Source organism: Neofelis nebulosa, chromosome 4, assembly GCF_028018385.1.
Source record: "Neofelis nebulosa isolate mNeoNeb1 chromosome 4, mNeoNeb1.pri, whole genome shotgun sequence".
Taxonomy (NCBI): Eukaryota; Metazoa; Chordata; class Mammalia; order Carnivora; family Felidae; genus Neofelis; species Neofelis nebulosa.
Genome location: NC_080785.1, coordinates 15,495,183 through 15,512,341, shown reverse-complemented (window position 1 = coordinate 15,512,341; position 17,159 = coordinate 15,495,183). Strand labels below are relative to the sequence as shown.

General features: G+C 39.9%; 1 protein-coding gene across 5 annotated transcripts in view; it reads left to right on the top strand.

The window, feature by feature from the left end:
• Positions 1 to 13,964, top strand: part of IFT56 (intraflagellar transport 56) — a 48,655-nt gene extending 34,691 nt beyond the window's left edge. For 4 of the 5 annotated variants that reach the window (XM_058724130.1, XM_058724129.1, XM_058724131.1 and 1 more), the window contains 4 exons: positions 1,745 to 1,814; positions 3,476 to 3,582; positions 8,899 to 9,032; positions 11,669 to 13,964. In XM_058724130.1, coding sequence (XP_058580113.1) covers positions 1,745 to 1,814; positions 3,476 to 3,582; positions 8,899 to 9,032; positions 11,669 to 11,780 — 423 coding nt within the window. In that variant the 3' untranslated portion in view covers positions 11,781 to 13,964. The remainder of the gene's footprint in view (positions 1 to 1,744; positions 1,815 to 3,475; positions 3,583 to 8,898; positions 9,033 to 11,668) is intronic. The other variant, XR_009260215.1, reaches the window with a different exon arrangement.
• The last annotated feature ends 3,195 nt before the right edge of the window (positions 13,965 to 17,159 follow it).

The following is a 17,159-nucleotide window of genomic DNA, read 5'->3' as shown; positions in this document are numbered from 1 at the left end:
CTGGAGGCTAACCACTATTTTGACTTCTAACCCTGTAGATTAATTTGTCTGAATCATTCAAAGCAATTCAGTTGAATTATTCAATTCAGTTTTGTTATTATTTAGCAAATTGTTCCACTTATTATTATTCAAATTCAAATTCTTTCCTAACTTCCATTATGATGTCTTCTTTGTGAAATTTTTTTTTAATGTCTTTACTTATTTTTGAGAGAGAGAAACAGAGCATGCGTAGGGGAGGGGCAGAGAGAGAGGGAGACACAGGATCCGAAGCAGGCTCCAGGCTCTGAGCTGTCAACACAGAGCCCAATGCGGGGCTCAAACTCACAAACCATGAGATCATGCCCTGAGCCGAAGTCAGACACTCAACCGACTGAGCCACCCAGGCGCCCCTTCTTTGTGAAATTTTATTTAAAATGTGTTTCATTGGGAATGCAAGCTGGTGCAGCCACTCTGGAAAACAGTATGGAGGTTCCTCAAAAAATTAAAAATATAACTACCCTATGACCCAGCAATTGTACTACTAGGTATTTATCCAAGGAATACAGGTGTGCTGTTTTGAAGGGACACATGCACCCCCATGTTTATAGCAGCACTATCCACAATAGCCAAAGTATGGAAAGAGCCCAAATGTCCATCGATGGATGAATGGATAAAGAAGATGTGGTATATATACAGTGGAGTATTACTCGGCAATCAGAAAGAATGACATCTTGCCATTTGCAACTACGTGGATGGAACTGGAGGGTATTATGCTAAGTGAAATTAGTCAGTCAGACAAAGACAAAAATCATATGACTTCACTCATATGAGCACTTTAAGAGACAAAACAGATGAACATAAGGGAAGGGAAAGAAAAATAATATAAAAACAGGGAGGGGGACAAAACAGAAGAGACTCATAAATATAGAGAACAAACTGAGGGTTACCGGAGGGGTTGTAGGAGGGGGGATGGGCTAAATGGGTAAGGGGCATTAAGGAATCTTTTCCTGAAATCATTGTTGCACTATATCCTAATTTGGATGTAAATTTTTTAAAAATGAAAAAAAAATGTGTTTCATGATTTTCAAATACGTGTATTATCTTTCCCAAGCTTTTTATTTTGATTTCTTTTTTTTTTTTTTTTTTGTTTTTGGTTTTTTTTTTCTTTTTTTTTTTCTTTTTATTTTTTTAATATATGAAATTTACTGTCAAATTGGTTTCCATACAACACCCAGTGCTCATCCCAAAAGGTGCCCTCCTCAATACCCATCACCCACCCTGCCCTCCCTCCCACCCCCCATCAACCCTCAGTTTGTTCTCAGTTTTTAACAGTCTCTTATGCTTTGGCTCTCTCCCACTCTAACCTCTTTTTTTTTTTTTTTTTTTTTTTTTATTTTGATTTCTAACTTAATTGTATTGTGGCTATCCAATGTGGTCTGTAAGACACCAGCCCTTCAAAATTTGTTGAGACTTGTTTTACTACCCAGTAATACGGTCAGGTGTTCTTAAACAAATGTGTATTATGCAGTTGTTAATTATTCTGTTCAAATCTTATATATCCTTACCAGCCTTTTGCCAGCTTGTGAGATCAATAACTGAGAGAAGTATGTCAACATCACCCTGTTTTGTCCTTTACTTAGCAGTCTGGATAGCATTTGATCATCTGTAAGGCTACAACTAAGTGTTAACCTAAGGCAAGCCCATATAGGTACTTTTATTGCAAAAATATCTTCATGTTTATTCCTTTTCTTTCCTTTTCTTACAGGTTTTCCTTTTAATCCAAAGTGAGAAGATGAAAAATGACTACATTTACCTCAGTTGGTTAGCTCGGTGCTGTGAGTCATCTTTTAAATGTTACAGAGGAATCCTCTTTTTCTTCTCTGTTGCATAATCTTCTGGATAGAAATTATAGTGAACATTTATTTATTTATTTATTTATTTATTTTTAAGGTTTTTTTTTTTTTTTCATTTTATTTATTTATTTTGAGAGAGAGAGAGAAAAAGAGCACAAGCAGGGGAGGGACAAAGAGAGAGGGGAGACTGAGAATCCCAGGCAGGCTCCAGGCTGTCAGTGCAGAGGCTGATGCAGGACTTGATCGTGAGATCATGACCATGAGATCATGACCTGAGCCAAAATCAAGAGTTGGACGCTCAACTGACTGAGCCACCCAGGTGCCCCTTGTTTTATTTTTTTATTTTAAAGAGAGAAAGCCAGGGAGAGGGGCAAATGGAGAGAGAGAGAGAGAGAGAATCCCAAGCTGGCTTCATGCCCAGCATAGAGCCTGACATGGAGCTCAATCCCACGACCCCAGGATCATGACCTGAGCTGAAATCATGAGTCGGATGCTCAACCGACTCAGCCACCCAGGCACCCCTACAGTGAACATTTCTAATTTTTTTTGTAGAATGAGTAAACACTGAAATTAAGCATCATTAATGCTACTCAGTTAGGGTGGCCATGTATACGTATTACGTACATTTACCCTGTAGTTGGTTCTACCATACAACATTGACCTCCATGAATAGTCCTGAAAGGTGTCAAGTTCTTCCTTCAGCCCTGTTCAAGTTTCCAGAATCTCAGTGTACAGTATTCTGTGTTAAATAGGCTAATTTTACCTTTTCATTATGATGAAGGCCTGAAAAGTGGTAATGTGTCGGAAACATATTTTTTTAATCTGTTTTTAAAGTTTATTTATTTTGAGAGAGTGCACACGTGCATGAGCTGGGGAGGGGCAGAGAGAAAGGGAGAAAGAATCTAAAACAGGCTCCGTGCCTACAGCATGGGCTCAATCCCACAAACCATAATTTTTTAAAATACTATGTAGCCTACAACCTTTGTCTGTCTGTCATCTCCTATTCATTATCTTTCCTTGCTCCTTTTTTTTCACTCAGATTTAAAATGTGCACAGAGTTTTTGAAGTCACAGAAAAATTTCAGCAATCACATGTTCTCAGTGAAGCTGAAACTGTATGAGAAGGATTTAATGAATGATATGTGACTTTTGAGCAGATGAGCAAAGTGGGAACTACTGGAAATCAACCCAATCTAAAAAGACATAATTCTGTGAATCCTAACTTAAATATCTTACGTATGGTAGAGTTCTGATGGAGAACCAGCTTAATGATGACCTTGCAAGCTTTCTACATAAGGGCTGTTTACCATTCCTTTGTCTGTTTGGAACATAGAACCAAATCCAAAGAATAGCAAGATGCAGAATTATATTTCCTGCACATTTAAAAGGCAAAACTCTGGGGCGCCTGGGTGGCTCAGCCAGTTGAGTGTCCAACTCTTGATTTGGGCTCAGGTCATGATCTCAGGGTCATGGGATCAGCCCCATGTCAGGATCTGTGTTGAGCATGGAGTCTGCTTAGGATTTTTTTTTCTCTCTTTCTCTCTCTCCCCTGCTTGCATGCTCTTTCTCTCTCTCTTTCTCTCTCTAACAAATAAATAAATAAATGCCCCAACTTTTTTTTTTTTTTTTTTTTTTTTTTTGTAGATATAATGAATAAGAAACCAAGACTAGCCTGGGAACTGTATCTCAAGATGGAAACTTCTGGCGAGTCCTTTAGCCTCTTACAGCTCATTGCTAATGACTGCTACAAGGTGAGTCCAAGTGACACCTAAAGGGAAAACTGAAGGTCAGTCACACAGTGCTACACTGGCCAAATATTAGGGAAGAGTGTCCTAGAGATTAAATGGCCATGTCAGAAATGTCATCCCTGGGGCTCCTGGCTGGCTCAGTCAGAGGAGCATCCAACTCTTGATCTCAGGGTTGTGAGTTCAAGCCCCACATTGGGTGTAGAGAATACTTAAAAATAAAATGTTAAAAAAAAAAAGAAATGTCATCCCTTTTATGAACATATGAATTCAGAGATAGACAGCATTTCACGATTTTATATACATATCAAATATGTATGCATATAAGTGAAATATGAAATGTATATGAAACAATGATTTAGAGAGGTTGTTTTAGATTTCTAAAGACTCTGAATCTTTAGATATCATCCAGGTAGAGATAATCATGTGGGAGTTGGAAACTTAATTCTGAAGATCAGGAAAAATGTCCTCTGATATCTAGAGATGTAGATTTGGAGAAATCAGCACCATTTCAATAGTAATTGAAGCCCTGATAAACAGGATTACCTAGGTAAGGAAGGAAAGTGAGAAGAGTAGGGAGTTGCAAACCAAACCTTAGGGAATACGTAGGGGCAAATAGTAGACTGGAGAGACAAAGGAACCAGAAAAGAGAATAAGAAGCAATCAGGTTTCATAAAAGACTAGCTATGTGTGTGTGGTGGGGGGGGGGGGGGGAGCTGGAAAGGCAGGGAGAAGGAGGGAGGACTTTGGGGCCTTATCCTATAGATTAGAAGTTTTGTAACAAATTAACCTCACATTCTGGAGGTTCCTATTGGGGAATATTTAGGTAACACTAGACTAGTGTTAAATTAATAACAGCTCATTTCAAAGTGAATCATTACAAAAATAAAGTGAGTCACTACCAATGGAAAAGGTTGTAAAACATAGGAAACTTGAAAATGTTTAACATGACTTAGTAGATGGCAATGACATTAAGCGAGTTAGGGGAACCAGAGGGAAAGAAAACATTCAGACGGGAATTTAGTTCAGTTGTAGATGTGTTAAATCTGAAGTGTGTTTGGGGCTCCAGCTAGAGATGTTACCTGTGGGAAATTACTATGGCGAGCCTGGAGCTCAGGTGTTCCTGTAAGAGGTCGGGATTAGAGATACAGTTGTAGAAGTTAACAGTAGTTGGCGGTGGTGGTGGTGGTGGCGGCGGCAGCAGTAGCAGGAGAGTGTGGGCGACAGTGAGGTTAACCAGCCAATGGGGTGAGGAACCACACGGACACCAGTGTTTAAGGCATAGAAATAGAAGAATCAGTGTAAGAGACAGAGGATGCTGATGGATATAAAGGAAAGAAAAGAACCGGGGGCGGGGGGGGAGGGCTTTTCATTCCTCTTTTTCTTGTTTCAGTTTTATCGAAAGCCTAGGGAGGAGCATGACAAATCTGCAACCTGTTGGAACTGCATGAGACTTGAGAAAACAATAGTGGGTAGAGAAGAGAATGAGATTAGAAAGCCGACACAGTGAGCGTAGACCACAAAGAAATGGATGCTGAGGATAAGGGGGGGAAACATGACGCTAACTTAAAAGGAAAACCATGGTTAAGGACGTGGGGCGGGGAGTATTTTTGCAGGTGGAGGGAGAGGTTGTTTTTGTTTGTTTGTTTGTTTGTTTATTTTTTATTTTTTAACGTTTATTTATTTTTGAGACAGAGAGAGACAGAGCATGAACGGGGGAGGGGCAGAGAGAGAGGGAGACACAGAATCAGAAGCAGGCTCCAGGCTCTGAGCCATCAGCTCAGAGCCTGACGCGGGGCACGAACCCACGGACCGCAAGATCGTGACCTGAGTTGAAGTCGGACGCTTAACCGACTGAGCCACCCAGGCCCCCCTGTTTGTTCGTTTTTAGAGTAGGGAGTTAAAGTATCGTTAGGCAGAGGAGCTGTTGGACAGGGAGGTTAGAGATTCAAGAGAATGGGGGCATTTCTGATGGAAGAAGGCCCTACGGAGATGAGAGGAAGATGGAGTTAATGACCTTAAAAAGAAGAGAAGGACCTTAAAAACCAGTTCAGTCTTACCTACTGTCACAGTGGTCCCATGACCACCCACTAGTTTGGTGAGTCACTGGAAGGGTTCAGAGGATTCAAAGTTACACTCATGGCTAAGATTTACTACAATATAGAAAAAGCAGGAAAAAGATACGTATAGGAGGAGACTGGAGAGGTTAAGCCCAGGCTTTTTTGTCCTCCCTCTGTGCTAATTGCACAATCATGTCTTTCTCCAGCTGCAAACTACAGAGACATGTATGAGATGTCCTTGTCCAGGAAAAATAGAAAGGGCAAATAGGGGGAAAAAATGGCAGAATTAAGTCTTCTAACATGTCAATCACATTAAATGTAAATAGTCTAAATATACCAATTAAAAGAGAGATGTTGACAGAGTGGATAAGAAACCAAGACCCAACTATGTACTTTTTACAAGAAACTCATTTCAAATATAGTGATATAGGTAGGTTGAAAGTAAAAGGACAGAAAAAATATATACTGTGAATTAAGAAATTTGTTTAACAAACACATGCTTACCATATGCCTCAGCAATCACACTCCTGGGCATTCATCTCAGAAATGAAACCTGTATCCATACAAATACCTATTCCCAATGTCAATAGCAGCTTGATTTATAATAACCAAAAGCTGGAAATAATCCAAATGTGCTTCAGTAGTGAATGGTTAAACAAACCGGTTTGGCGTGGACTACTGCTTATTAATAAACAGCAATGGTGATGACAGTCCTGACTGCCTTTCTTGATGTTTGACTGCTGACACCTTTTAAGCTTCACCCTTCCTTCTTCCCCTTGTGCCCCACATCTGGGCAAAATGATAAGAAAAGCTAGGTACTCCCTTCTCTGGTGCCACCAGGTGATTCAGACCACATGAGCCCCTGCTGGTGCTCAGGAACCCTCATCCCAGCCCCAGCCCCAACCACAATAAAAATCTCTTAAGAGATTTTCTCTCTTGCTCTCTCTTAAGAGGCCTGCCCTACTCCTCCCAGAGATCTCAATTATTTAAGTAAGAAATCTTTCTATGTTCTCTTGGTGTGTGTATGGCATCATTACTCTCAACATCCAAACCAAACTTTGGGTGGAGGTGCCTCCTGCTTTTTCAAGGTTATGTAATAGGAACCAACTACTGATATACATAGTAACTTGGATTTTTTTTTTTAATTGAGGTATAGTTGACACATAATGTTACATTAGTTTCAGGTGTACAACACAGTGATTCAACAACTCTACATGTTATACTGTGCTCACAAGTGTAGCTACTATCTACCACCATACAATGCTATTATGAACCATTGACTATACTCCCTGTACTGTGCCAAAATAACGAATAATAAGGAATAAGAACGACATTATGCTGAGTGAAAAAAGCCAATCTTAAAAGAGTCCCATACTGCTTGATTTCATATACATAACATGCATGAAATGAAAAGTATAGAGATGTAGAACAAATTAGTGATTGCTGGGAGTTAAGGATGATCAACAGGGAGAGGAGTGTGTATGTCTATAAAAGGGTAGGACAGATTTGTGATGATGGAATCATTCTGTATCTTGATAGTTACGTGAATCTACAGATTTGATGAAATGACAGAACTATACACCCACATTGTAGCAATGTCAATTTCCTGGTTTTAGATACTGTGATACTGCACTATAGTAAGCTGTAACTGGGGAATTTGGGTGAAAGGTACCTGGGACCAAAAAAAAAAAAAAAAAAAAAAAAACCCGAAGTTTTAGAGTACCTGGCTGGCTCAATTGCTAGAGCATGTCTCTTTGATCTTGGGAGTGTGAGTTTGATTCCTATGTTGGGTGTAGAGATTACTTAAAAATAAAATCTTTAAGAAAAGAAAAGAAAAAGGTATATGGGACCTCTTTGTACTATCTCCAAAACATCCTATAAATCTAGAATTATTTCAAAATGAGTAATTTTTAAAGATGAACTTACCAGAGCTATATCCAGCCATATAGATGCATCTTAACATAGGCAAGACACGGAAGAATATTTATGGTATTCATAAAGATAAAGTCTTGAAAGACAAAAGTTTAATTATATTGTCTAAAGGTATATACATAAGTATAAAAAAAGTCAAAGAACTGATGACCATAAAAGTTGGCATAGCAGTTGCTTCTGGAGGGAAGGAGAGGGCTGTGGTCTGGCAGTGACACAGAGCTAAATAGCTGTCAATGTCTTGTTTCTTGACCTGAGCAGAGATTACTCTTGTGTTCATGTTTTATGCATTAAATTGTACATTAATGTTTCAGGCACCATTCTATATCTGTGTTATTTCTCCAAAAATAATTTTTTGAAGAGCACATAGGAAGAAGGACTAACCTTGAAAAGGAATAAGAACACTTCTTTCTGTGAAATGTACAGAAACGAGGGAAGGATGAATGCGAGTACGAGCACAATTTGAGCTGAAGGGAGGAAGGTTGTGTTTTCCCTGAAGGATAGACAAATGCTAAGACTGCAGTAGAGATCTTAAGGAAATTAGCAAAGGTTTAGAATAGCACTTTATGGGAGTGGAGAGGTAACTAAACCACACTGAGCGAGGAGGATTGCCCAGCAAGTTGAAGACTTCAACAAAATGGCAATGCTATATGTTTTTGGCTGCCAGTCAAGAAAACTCACCTAAGCACAGTTTAATAGTATTTGGCATGCTCTACATGGCAGAGGAAATGTGTAGTATATTTGGGAAAGAGTTCTGTCAAAATGAATTAAGTGTTTAGAAGATTTGATGTTTAGAGTAGTAGTCATTATCCATCTCGGCATTTTAAGAATTTAGGAACAAGGTCAGGAAAAGTCATGTTCTCTTGGGTTGAACATGATCAAATTAACGTAAAATGAATGATAGTAGTCACCTACAGAATGTGTTGAGGAAACCTGACAGCGCGGAGCCTGCTTGGGATTCTCTCTTTCTCCCTCTCTCTCTCTGCCTCTCCCCCACTTTTGCTATCTCTGTGTCTCTCAAATAAGTAAGCTTGAAAAAAAGAGTACAGTATAATTAGAAGAAATGACAGATGTGTTGATTACAGCATAACTTGACTATATGTAGGAAAAATGTTACGTTGTTGAAAACTGATATAAATTGAACCATGTACTCAAATTGTGATTTTTCCTTCTTTAGTTTTAGTAAGGAATTGAAATTTATCTACTTTGCTAGCTGAAAATGTCATCACTAACCATTTTTTATATAGTTCTGTTTCACGCTGTCTTTACATTTCGTTTCATTCAGTGCAATCTTTAGATTACAAGTATTATCACAATACTTTCTTTTAATCAGATGGGCCAGTTCTACTATTCAGCCAAAGCTTTTGATGTCTTAGAGAGGCTGGATCCTAACCCTGAATATTGGGAAGGCAAGAGGGGAGCCTGTGTGGGCATTTTCCAGATGATCTTAGCTGGACGAGAACCCAAGTAAGTAATCCAAAAGAGACACTACCTCTATTCTTTTGGTGTTTGTAAGGGAAAAGAATTATTTTCTTGTATTACATCTTCTGAAAACCCAAAACGATAATGATGTTTTATAATGATGAATAGAAGATTAAGATGTTTTATATGTCTATCTGATGTTTTCTCTCCAGAAATTTTTTATGTTCCAAATCATTTTTACTGGGAATATTGAGTATACTATAGCTTTCAAATGTAAGAGTAAGATATATATTTGGCTCCAAATGAATTGTCATTTTCATTAAAAAAGTCTCTTTCTATCTCTTCTACTCTTTTCTTTGGCTGTTAGCTTTTTCTTGTGCACTTACTTTGGGCTTCAAAGATTTAGGAATGGAGTGGGTATGGTTGATAATTTTTTTTTTGTCTCCCTGTATTTCAGGAAATAACTGAGACAGTAGATTACATAAAATTAAGTAACATACAGCTCCATTTATAACAAAAATTAAAATACTTAAAACTAAATTCAGTTTTCTAAAAATAACTTTGTGGAATGTATTTGTTACTGGTGTATAAATAGATGTGGTTATTTTATAAGTATATAATGTATCAAAAATTACTTCCTTCCTTGTATCTGATTCCATTCCTAAATACTGGTTTAAAGAAATTTATTAGGATGGGGTGCCTGGGTGGCTCAGTCAATTAAGCATGGGACTCTTGATCTCAGCTCAGGTCATGATATCACGGTTCATGAGTTCAAAGCCCATGTGATTGAGATTCTGGCTCTTCCTCTCTCTGCCCCTCCCTCCCTTTCTGTCTCAAAATAAATACATGAACTTAAAAAGAAAACAGAATTTGATTAGGTGAAAGAAGATGACTGAAATAAAAAACAGAAATAGAAAATATGAGTGAAATCTTAGGGAAGAGGATCCATAGGCAGAGTCACCTATACATTTGATAAGGTAACAGGGAAGTTTTAGTATGCATTACATAAAACATGAGTTTTAATTTTAATTAAAATTAAATTACTTGAAACATAAACACTGGGTATTTGCCAAATCTTGGCCCTGAATTTTCTTCTCTTCCATATTTATTAATACATTAATTTTCTTTAAAATTTTTTTTAAAGTTTATTTATTTTGAGAGAGAGGAAGAGAGCACGAGGGGAAGGGGCAGAGAGAGAGGGAAAGAGAGGATCCCAAGCTGGCTCTGTGCTGTCAGTGCAGAGCCTGACATGGGGCTCAATCCCATGAACTGTGAGATGATGACCTGAGTCAAAAGCAAGAGTTGGACACTTAACCGACTGAGCCACCAAGGCGACCCTAATATATTAATTTTCTTGAAGAAATCATCCATTACTCTGGCTTTATAAAATTTTACAAATATGGTGGTGACACCCAGTTTAAGGTGATTACCACCTCAAACAAAAGAGACCTTGGGGGCACCTGGGTGGCTCAGTCAGTTAAGCTTCTAACTTCAGCTCACGTCACGATCTCCTGTCTCATGAGTTTGAGCCCTGCATTGCTGTCAGCTGTCAGCACAGAACCTGTTTCAGATCCTCTGTCTCCCTCTCTGTCTGCCCCTCCCCTGTTCATGCTCTCTCGCTGTCTCTCTCAAAAATAAATAAACATTGGGGCGCCCGGGTGGCTCAGTGGGTTAAGTGGCTTACTTCAGCTCAGGTCATGATCTCTCAGTTTGTGAATTTGAGCCCCGCGTCGGGCTCTGTGCTGACAGCTCAGAGCCTGGAGCCTGCTTCGGATTCTGTGTCTCCCTCTCTCTCTGCTCTTCCCCTGCTTGCGCTGTTTCTCTCTCAAGAATAAAACATTAACAAAATTAAATAAACAAACAAACAAACATTAAAAATAAAATCTTTGGGATGAGCACTGGTGTCATGTGTAAGAGATGAATCACTGGGTTCTACTCCTGAAGCCAAGACTACACTGTATTTTAACTAACTTGAATTAAAATAAATAAAATAAAGTCTTAAAAAAAAGAGAGAGAGAGGTCTTGGACTCAGAGAAGCAACTTGTTAGTATGGAGCTAGAATTTGAACCTAATTCTTTGAACCCAACCCTCTTTCTACTTGGTCATGCAGAATAGGCATAGAAATAGGAATACTTACATCATGTTAGGCCAGAAAGATTAATAGCCTGTGTATGGATAGTATAAGTAAACAGGAAAACTTGGGTTGGTGAAAAGGATTTCATAGAATTTCCATTTTAGTATTCTACCATAAAAATAGAAGGCTTGGGGTCGCCTGGGTGGCTCAGTCAGGTAAGCGTCTAGCTCTTGATTTTGGCTCAGGTCATGATCTCATGGTTTGTGGGATCGAGCCCCATGTTGGGCTTCTGTGCTGACAGTGCAGAGCCTGCTTGGGATTCTCTCCTTTCTCTCTGCCCCCCCCTGCTCGCACACATTCATATTCTCTCTCTCTCTCTCTCTCTCTCTCTCTCTCTCTCTCATTTTCTCTCCCCCCAAAATGAATAAATAGACATTAAAAAAAAATAGAAGGCTTGGAAGTCCATAACTGGTTTGTGAATACACAGTGAAATAGTCTGTTACCAAAAATGCCTTACTGGAAGGAGCGAAGAACAAGTATGAGTTGATTAGATCTGTTAATTTACATGCTTATTGAAACTCTTTGTCCCTTCAAATCTTTCCCCCAGAGAGACCCTTCGAGAAGTACTCCATTTACTGAGAAGCACAGGGAACACCCAAGTGGAGTACATCATCCGAATCATGAAGAAATGGGCCAAAGAAAACAGAGTGCCTATCTAAAATAGCTCCAGAGTCCTGGGGAACTGGTCACCGCTTTGCTGTAAAATTGGAAATTGAGGAGAATTCCTCAAGTTTAATGTAAGATGCAGGGCTCTATTTTTTGACATTTCCTTCCTTGCTCTTTGAGCCTCAAGATCAGTGACTTCGCTTAGACCTAGCCTCCTGGCTGAACTAAGCACCATAGTCCGTGCTCCGGCCCCTGTGTGATCCGACTAGCAATAAGACTTTGGATTTGTCTGGTGCCTTTCTTCCAAAAATACTCAGAGAACTCTTATGTAATAACTGACTTTAAGGAGAATGGCATAATTTTTTTTTAATGTTAGCATTCCATGGCATTTTCCCATCGCTCCAATAACAAATGCCTTTAATGCCCAAGAGCCACCGTCATTCTTTCCTCTTCATTTTAGTCATCTGTACATCATCCCATGTCACTGGGGCATTCCATAAAGAATTTTGTAATGCATTTCTGAGTCTTAGGAGAGCAGAGGTTAGAAATAGCAACATAATTCTAAGAGTGGCAGTAAGATCCTTTATCAAACTGTCCAGTCATTAATAGATAATGGACTTTGGGGATTACTCTTTCAGTAGTTTTGATGATAAATAACATGTTATTTTTCATCAAAGAAACAGGAGTATTACAGCTGTTTAAAAGGTGCATACTATGAAAAAAATCTGTATGGTACATTTAAAGGTATTCAGGAAATAGTATGCAAATCTCATTAGTCACTGCTCCATTATATTTCAGGGAACAAAACAGGTTAAGGATCTTTTTCATATGTTTTGCTGAATCGACATCAGTTTTGAATGTAGGGCTACAAAGGCTATATGTATGCAGTGGGGCCATTTATTAATATAATGATAATAAACACGGGTTGTGCAGAGCCCTTTGAGGGACTTCCTAATAGCTGGACTCTGTCCTACGTCCTATTCCAGCCCCAGGTTTCTGAGTTCTTGCAACGTAAACCTATCACTGAGTACTTTTAGACTCACAACTGATTTTCAGAAAATACACATACATGTTTTGATGTAGCAGATTACCTTTGTTTCTACACCATGTATTTTGTTTCTGTTAGCTTAAGGCACCCAGCGTTACAGGTGTAGAAAGTGCAGAGCCACCCCTCCCCGCATGAGAACTGAAAGAGCGTCCTAACTCCTTGAAGCACTGCAGACAGCTTAGAGAAGTCCCATAGGCACTGCGCCCGTTGTCCCCCGCACCCCCAGCACGGCGGTGGCTGAGGGAGTCCTAGAAAATGGAGCCGGGAACGCGGCAGGAGAAGACCAGCGACTGCAGGTAGCCTTTGCCATCTGGACACTTGCAAGGGGTTCTTTCAGTTCCTGTCTTTGATCTTAGACCCAGATCTAATCAGTTCGGAGCACAAGTCAAACTAAAGTGGCCCAAATAACTGCATTTTAGAAAACAAAATTTTAACATTTTCATATGCCAAAGCTTCTGTGTTCTCATGTTGTCGTTCGTCCTTTTTCAGTAGTTGGTTCTCAGCATCTAAGGTGGATCAGATCTGGGCAGAACCCAATATTATTTTTAGAATTACCTTGTGATTCTTACTTAAGCTCACTTGAAACATGAGGCAACATAATAGTGGGAAAAGATGGAACTCCTCAATGGCTTTTGGCAATGGAATTTGTCTTCCGGTTAATTTCCATTATCGTCAGATCTCCTGTACTCGGTAAGCTTTTCCACTGGTGGTGATTTACTTCTAAATGAGCTTTTGTTGAATTTAATGCTCTAGCTTGTCCCTGTCATTTTCCTGTTTTGGGGGGAAAGCTGATACTCCAAAAATAGCAATTCCTGGAATTTTAAACTAGTTTTTTAAAAAAGTTTTTAATCTATAGAATTGAGCCAAAAAAGCATAAAGGCTAGTTTTAGAGAGATATCATCCAATTGTTATTAAGGATCCTTCTGGAATGTCTTGGCGGGGTCTCAGGATTGCAGAGTCCTGTTGCATGGCTGCTTTTCTTACATGTGATTGATGATACAGGAGAGAAGAAGGTGCAGGCTTAGGAATGTGGTGTCATGTGTACAGTTCAGACCGTCGATGCACTATTTCTAGTTGGTAGCAAATATTACTTGCAAATGGAAAACATTTTTAACTATTTTTGTACTTCAAAAGAATGATGATATTCTACTGTAATATATTCAAATTAAAGTTTGTTATTTGGTCTTACTATGGTGGTCTGTCGAGTGTAGCGAATGCAGGTCCTGGGTATGTCCTGTGCCTTCCCTCCTTTCCTGACCCCAGAGCAGAGGGAAAAAACAAAGTTTGGGGTGTCACAGTTAACTCTTTACGAGAAAGGAAGGTACATATTTTTAAGAATCCCTGTCCACCAAGGCTGTGGTTCGTGCTTAGTCATTTTAGGTTTGGCTCTGCTGAATCACAGAAGTGTTACGGCCAGTGCACAGGACGACACTTCACACTCAGAAAGCTCTCAAGTACTTGTTTACTGAGAATTAAACATATCGTAGCTGGTAGAGCAAAGGACCTGTGAGACCTGACCTCATAGAATTCTGGTTCCCATCTAATTATTGTTTTATTGTGTGCCGAGCATATACTCGGGGCTGGGGATGCAAGGATAAACAGTGTGGAGTCCTGACCCTTACGGAACCTAGGCTAACAGAAGTATGTAGCACCGAACACAATAGCGTGTGATTTTTGGTGTCAGTAGGAGCAAAGTATGAGAGGAAATGAGGCAATGGGAACGCTTGTATCCCTTGCAAATGGACACCTCCTGCCTCACTTGGGAGAAGCAGTGGGGATGGGTCCTGAAACCCAGCAGCCAGCACGGTGCTCAGGCTTTCCATGTGTGCAGACGTGCAGCGTACGTCCCAGGACGTGGAAGCCGGGGGACGGCTCTCCCTTAAGGCTTGGCACACTCAGAAAGTCGAGAGCGAGTGGGCAGTGCTCTCTCTCAGTAGTTATGCCTGCTTCCTAGTGATAAAACTGAATTCGCGGTTTATTAGTTCCTATACCTAGGACTGTCTCCATTTGACTCGGATAAATAGTCGTGTCTCTCCTTCATCCTGTAAAATACTTCTGAGGTCGGTAGGTTTTTGATGGTAATGTTCAAACGGTACTCTGCCTGTTTAGAGACGCTGTCAGAGAATCCGTGCCTGTCACCTACCTTCACTCTGGACACGTGAAGAACGTGAGGCAGGACAACGAAACACTAGATGAACACAACCAGCCTCTGGGTGCATATGGAGTGTGTGCTACACGGTCAAATTCGTGCTTTTTGTTGCATCAGACACCCTTTAAATGCAATCTAGATGCCACGTTCAACTAGGGACCGTGTCGGCGGTTGGGGGAAAGGGAAGGGAGGCAGCAGCCGCGGCAGGCCCACTGCTCAGGCCGCGCCTCTCAGGGAAACACACTGTACGGAGCTCGGATCTAGGGCATGAACTCGGTGACCCGACTGCATGAACTGTGCATACATTTTATGCATCCTCGTTTTCGTACATTCATTCGTGAATTCGTGTATTTATTTGGTCACTTCCTTACCCCACTGTGTCCCAGAAAAGATTGGGATAAGTTACCAAAATACATGTGACAAAATACAAATAGAAGGCACTTACGAGTAAAAGAAGCCCAGAGTAAAGGTTCGAACACAAAAGTACCTACCAGAGTTACGAAAGATGGGCCAGAAGTTCACCTTCAAGCTTCCTACCAACCGAAGCAAAGGGTGAAATATAATCAGATACAAAATTCACGGTTCATCTGTGTGAATGAACTCCCTAATGGGAAGAAAAAACCGGGTTCTCGGTGATTTCTGATCGTTCATGGGGTCCTGAATTAGGTTTTCTGTACTATAACTTAACACATTAACTCTCTGCTTAATGAAATTTCAAGGGAATCTTATTGCTTTCCTACACATGTACGAGTCAGTCCTATTATGTACAATTAAATAATTACACTTGCCCTTCTATTTTTAATTTCCTCTATAAACATAATTATACTCTCCTTTGCCAGTTTTTGACTGAGGAGTGGTTATTAATATGGTGGAGCTGAGACATGTTATTCAAGTTTTTAAAATTACAAGTGGGAGTGCCTTGACTGGCTCAATCAGTAGAGTATGCGACTCTTCATCTCGTGGTTGTGACTTGAAGCACCATGTTGGGCATGGAGCCTACTTAAAATTTAAAAGAATAATAATAAAATAAAATTACAAGTGTATGTTGGGATGAAATGTGGGTAACAGTGACCTAAAGAATAATTACAAGGTACTGTAAAAACAGTGAAATGATAGGAGGAGATTCGACAGGGAAACACTGTGGAGCAGGTTAAATAGAAAAGGCTACATGGAGCAAGTGAATCTTAAGCTGAAACTTGTATAAAAATGAGAATAAGAGAATATGAGAATAAGAATAGAGAATAAGTAAACAATTGTGTCAGATGAAGCATAAAAGGAGACGTGAGAAATACTTACAGATGGTTAGTCTCAACTTTGTTTCAGTTTGTCTATTTTCATACAATTGGTTCTATGAAAAACAGTACGGCCTTATTTGTAAACTTGTAGTTTCACACTATGAAACTCCTAGGTATCTGTCCAGGAGATACTCCCATACATGTGTAACAGGAGATATGCTCAAGAATGATCCTCACACACTGTCCCCAGGAAACACCTGGAAACAGCCCAATAATACCCTCCGACCGGAGAACGGGTACACTGAAGTGGCTTGTTACAAAGTAAAGACAATTCAAATATCAATACACAATTAAAAGGGAGGCAGGAGAAAGATGAACAAGGAGGGCAGGATGGTGGTTACCAGGGGTGGGGAGACAGGGGCTGGGGAGAGAAGATACCACACACACAGTGTATTTTTGTCCTGGCTCTAGTCTTCGTGTTAGATGGTGAGCCACAGGAGTTTATGACTTATAAAAACAAATTATACATATACTATTAAAGACAAATTAGAAATAGTTCAATAAAAGAGGAACAACAATGAGCGTATGTCTTGAACTGAAAATATGACCAACCCGATCCTGAGTACCTGAGGTAAAACAAAACATTCGTTAACTAGAAGGAAATACTCCTAAATGTAAACAATGATTATTTTCAAATGATGGAATTAGATAACTGTACTTCATGTTCTTACTGTCTTTCTATATTTTCTATTCTTTTCTACAAGGAGCACATGTTACTTGTATTATCAGAAAAAGGCCATGAGGTGCCTCGGTGGCTCAGTCAGTTAAGCGTCTGACTTCAGCTCAGATCATGATCTCACGGCGCTCATGAGTTGAGTGAGTTCAAGCCCCCCGTCGGGCTCTGAGCTGACAGCTCGGATTCTGTGTCTCCCTCTCTCTCTGCCCCTCCCCCACTCACTCTCTGTCTCTCTCTCCCTCAAGAATAAATAAACGTTAAAAA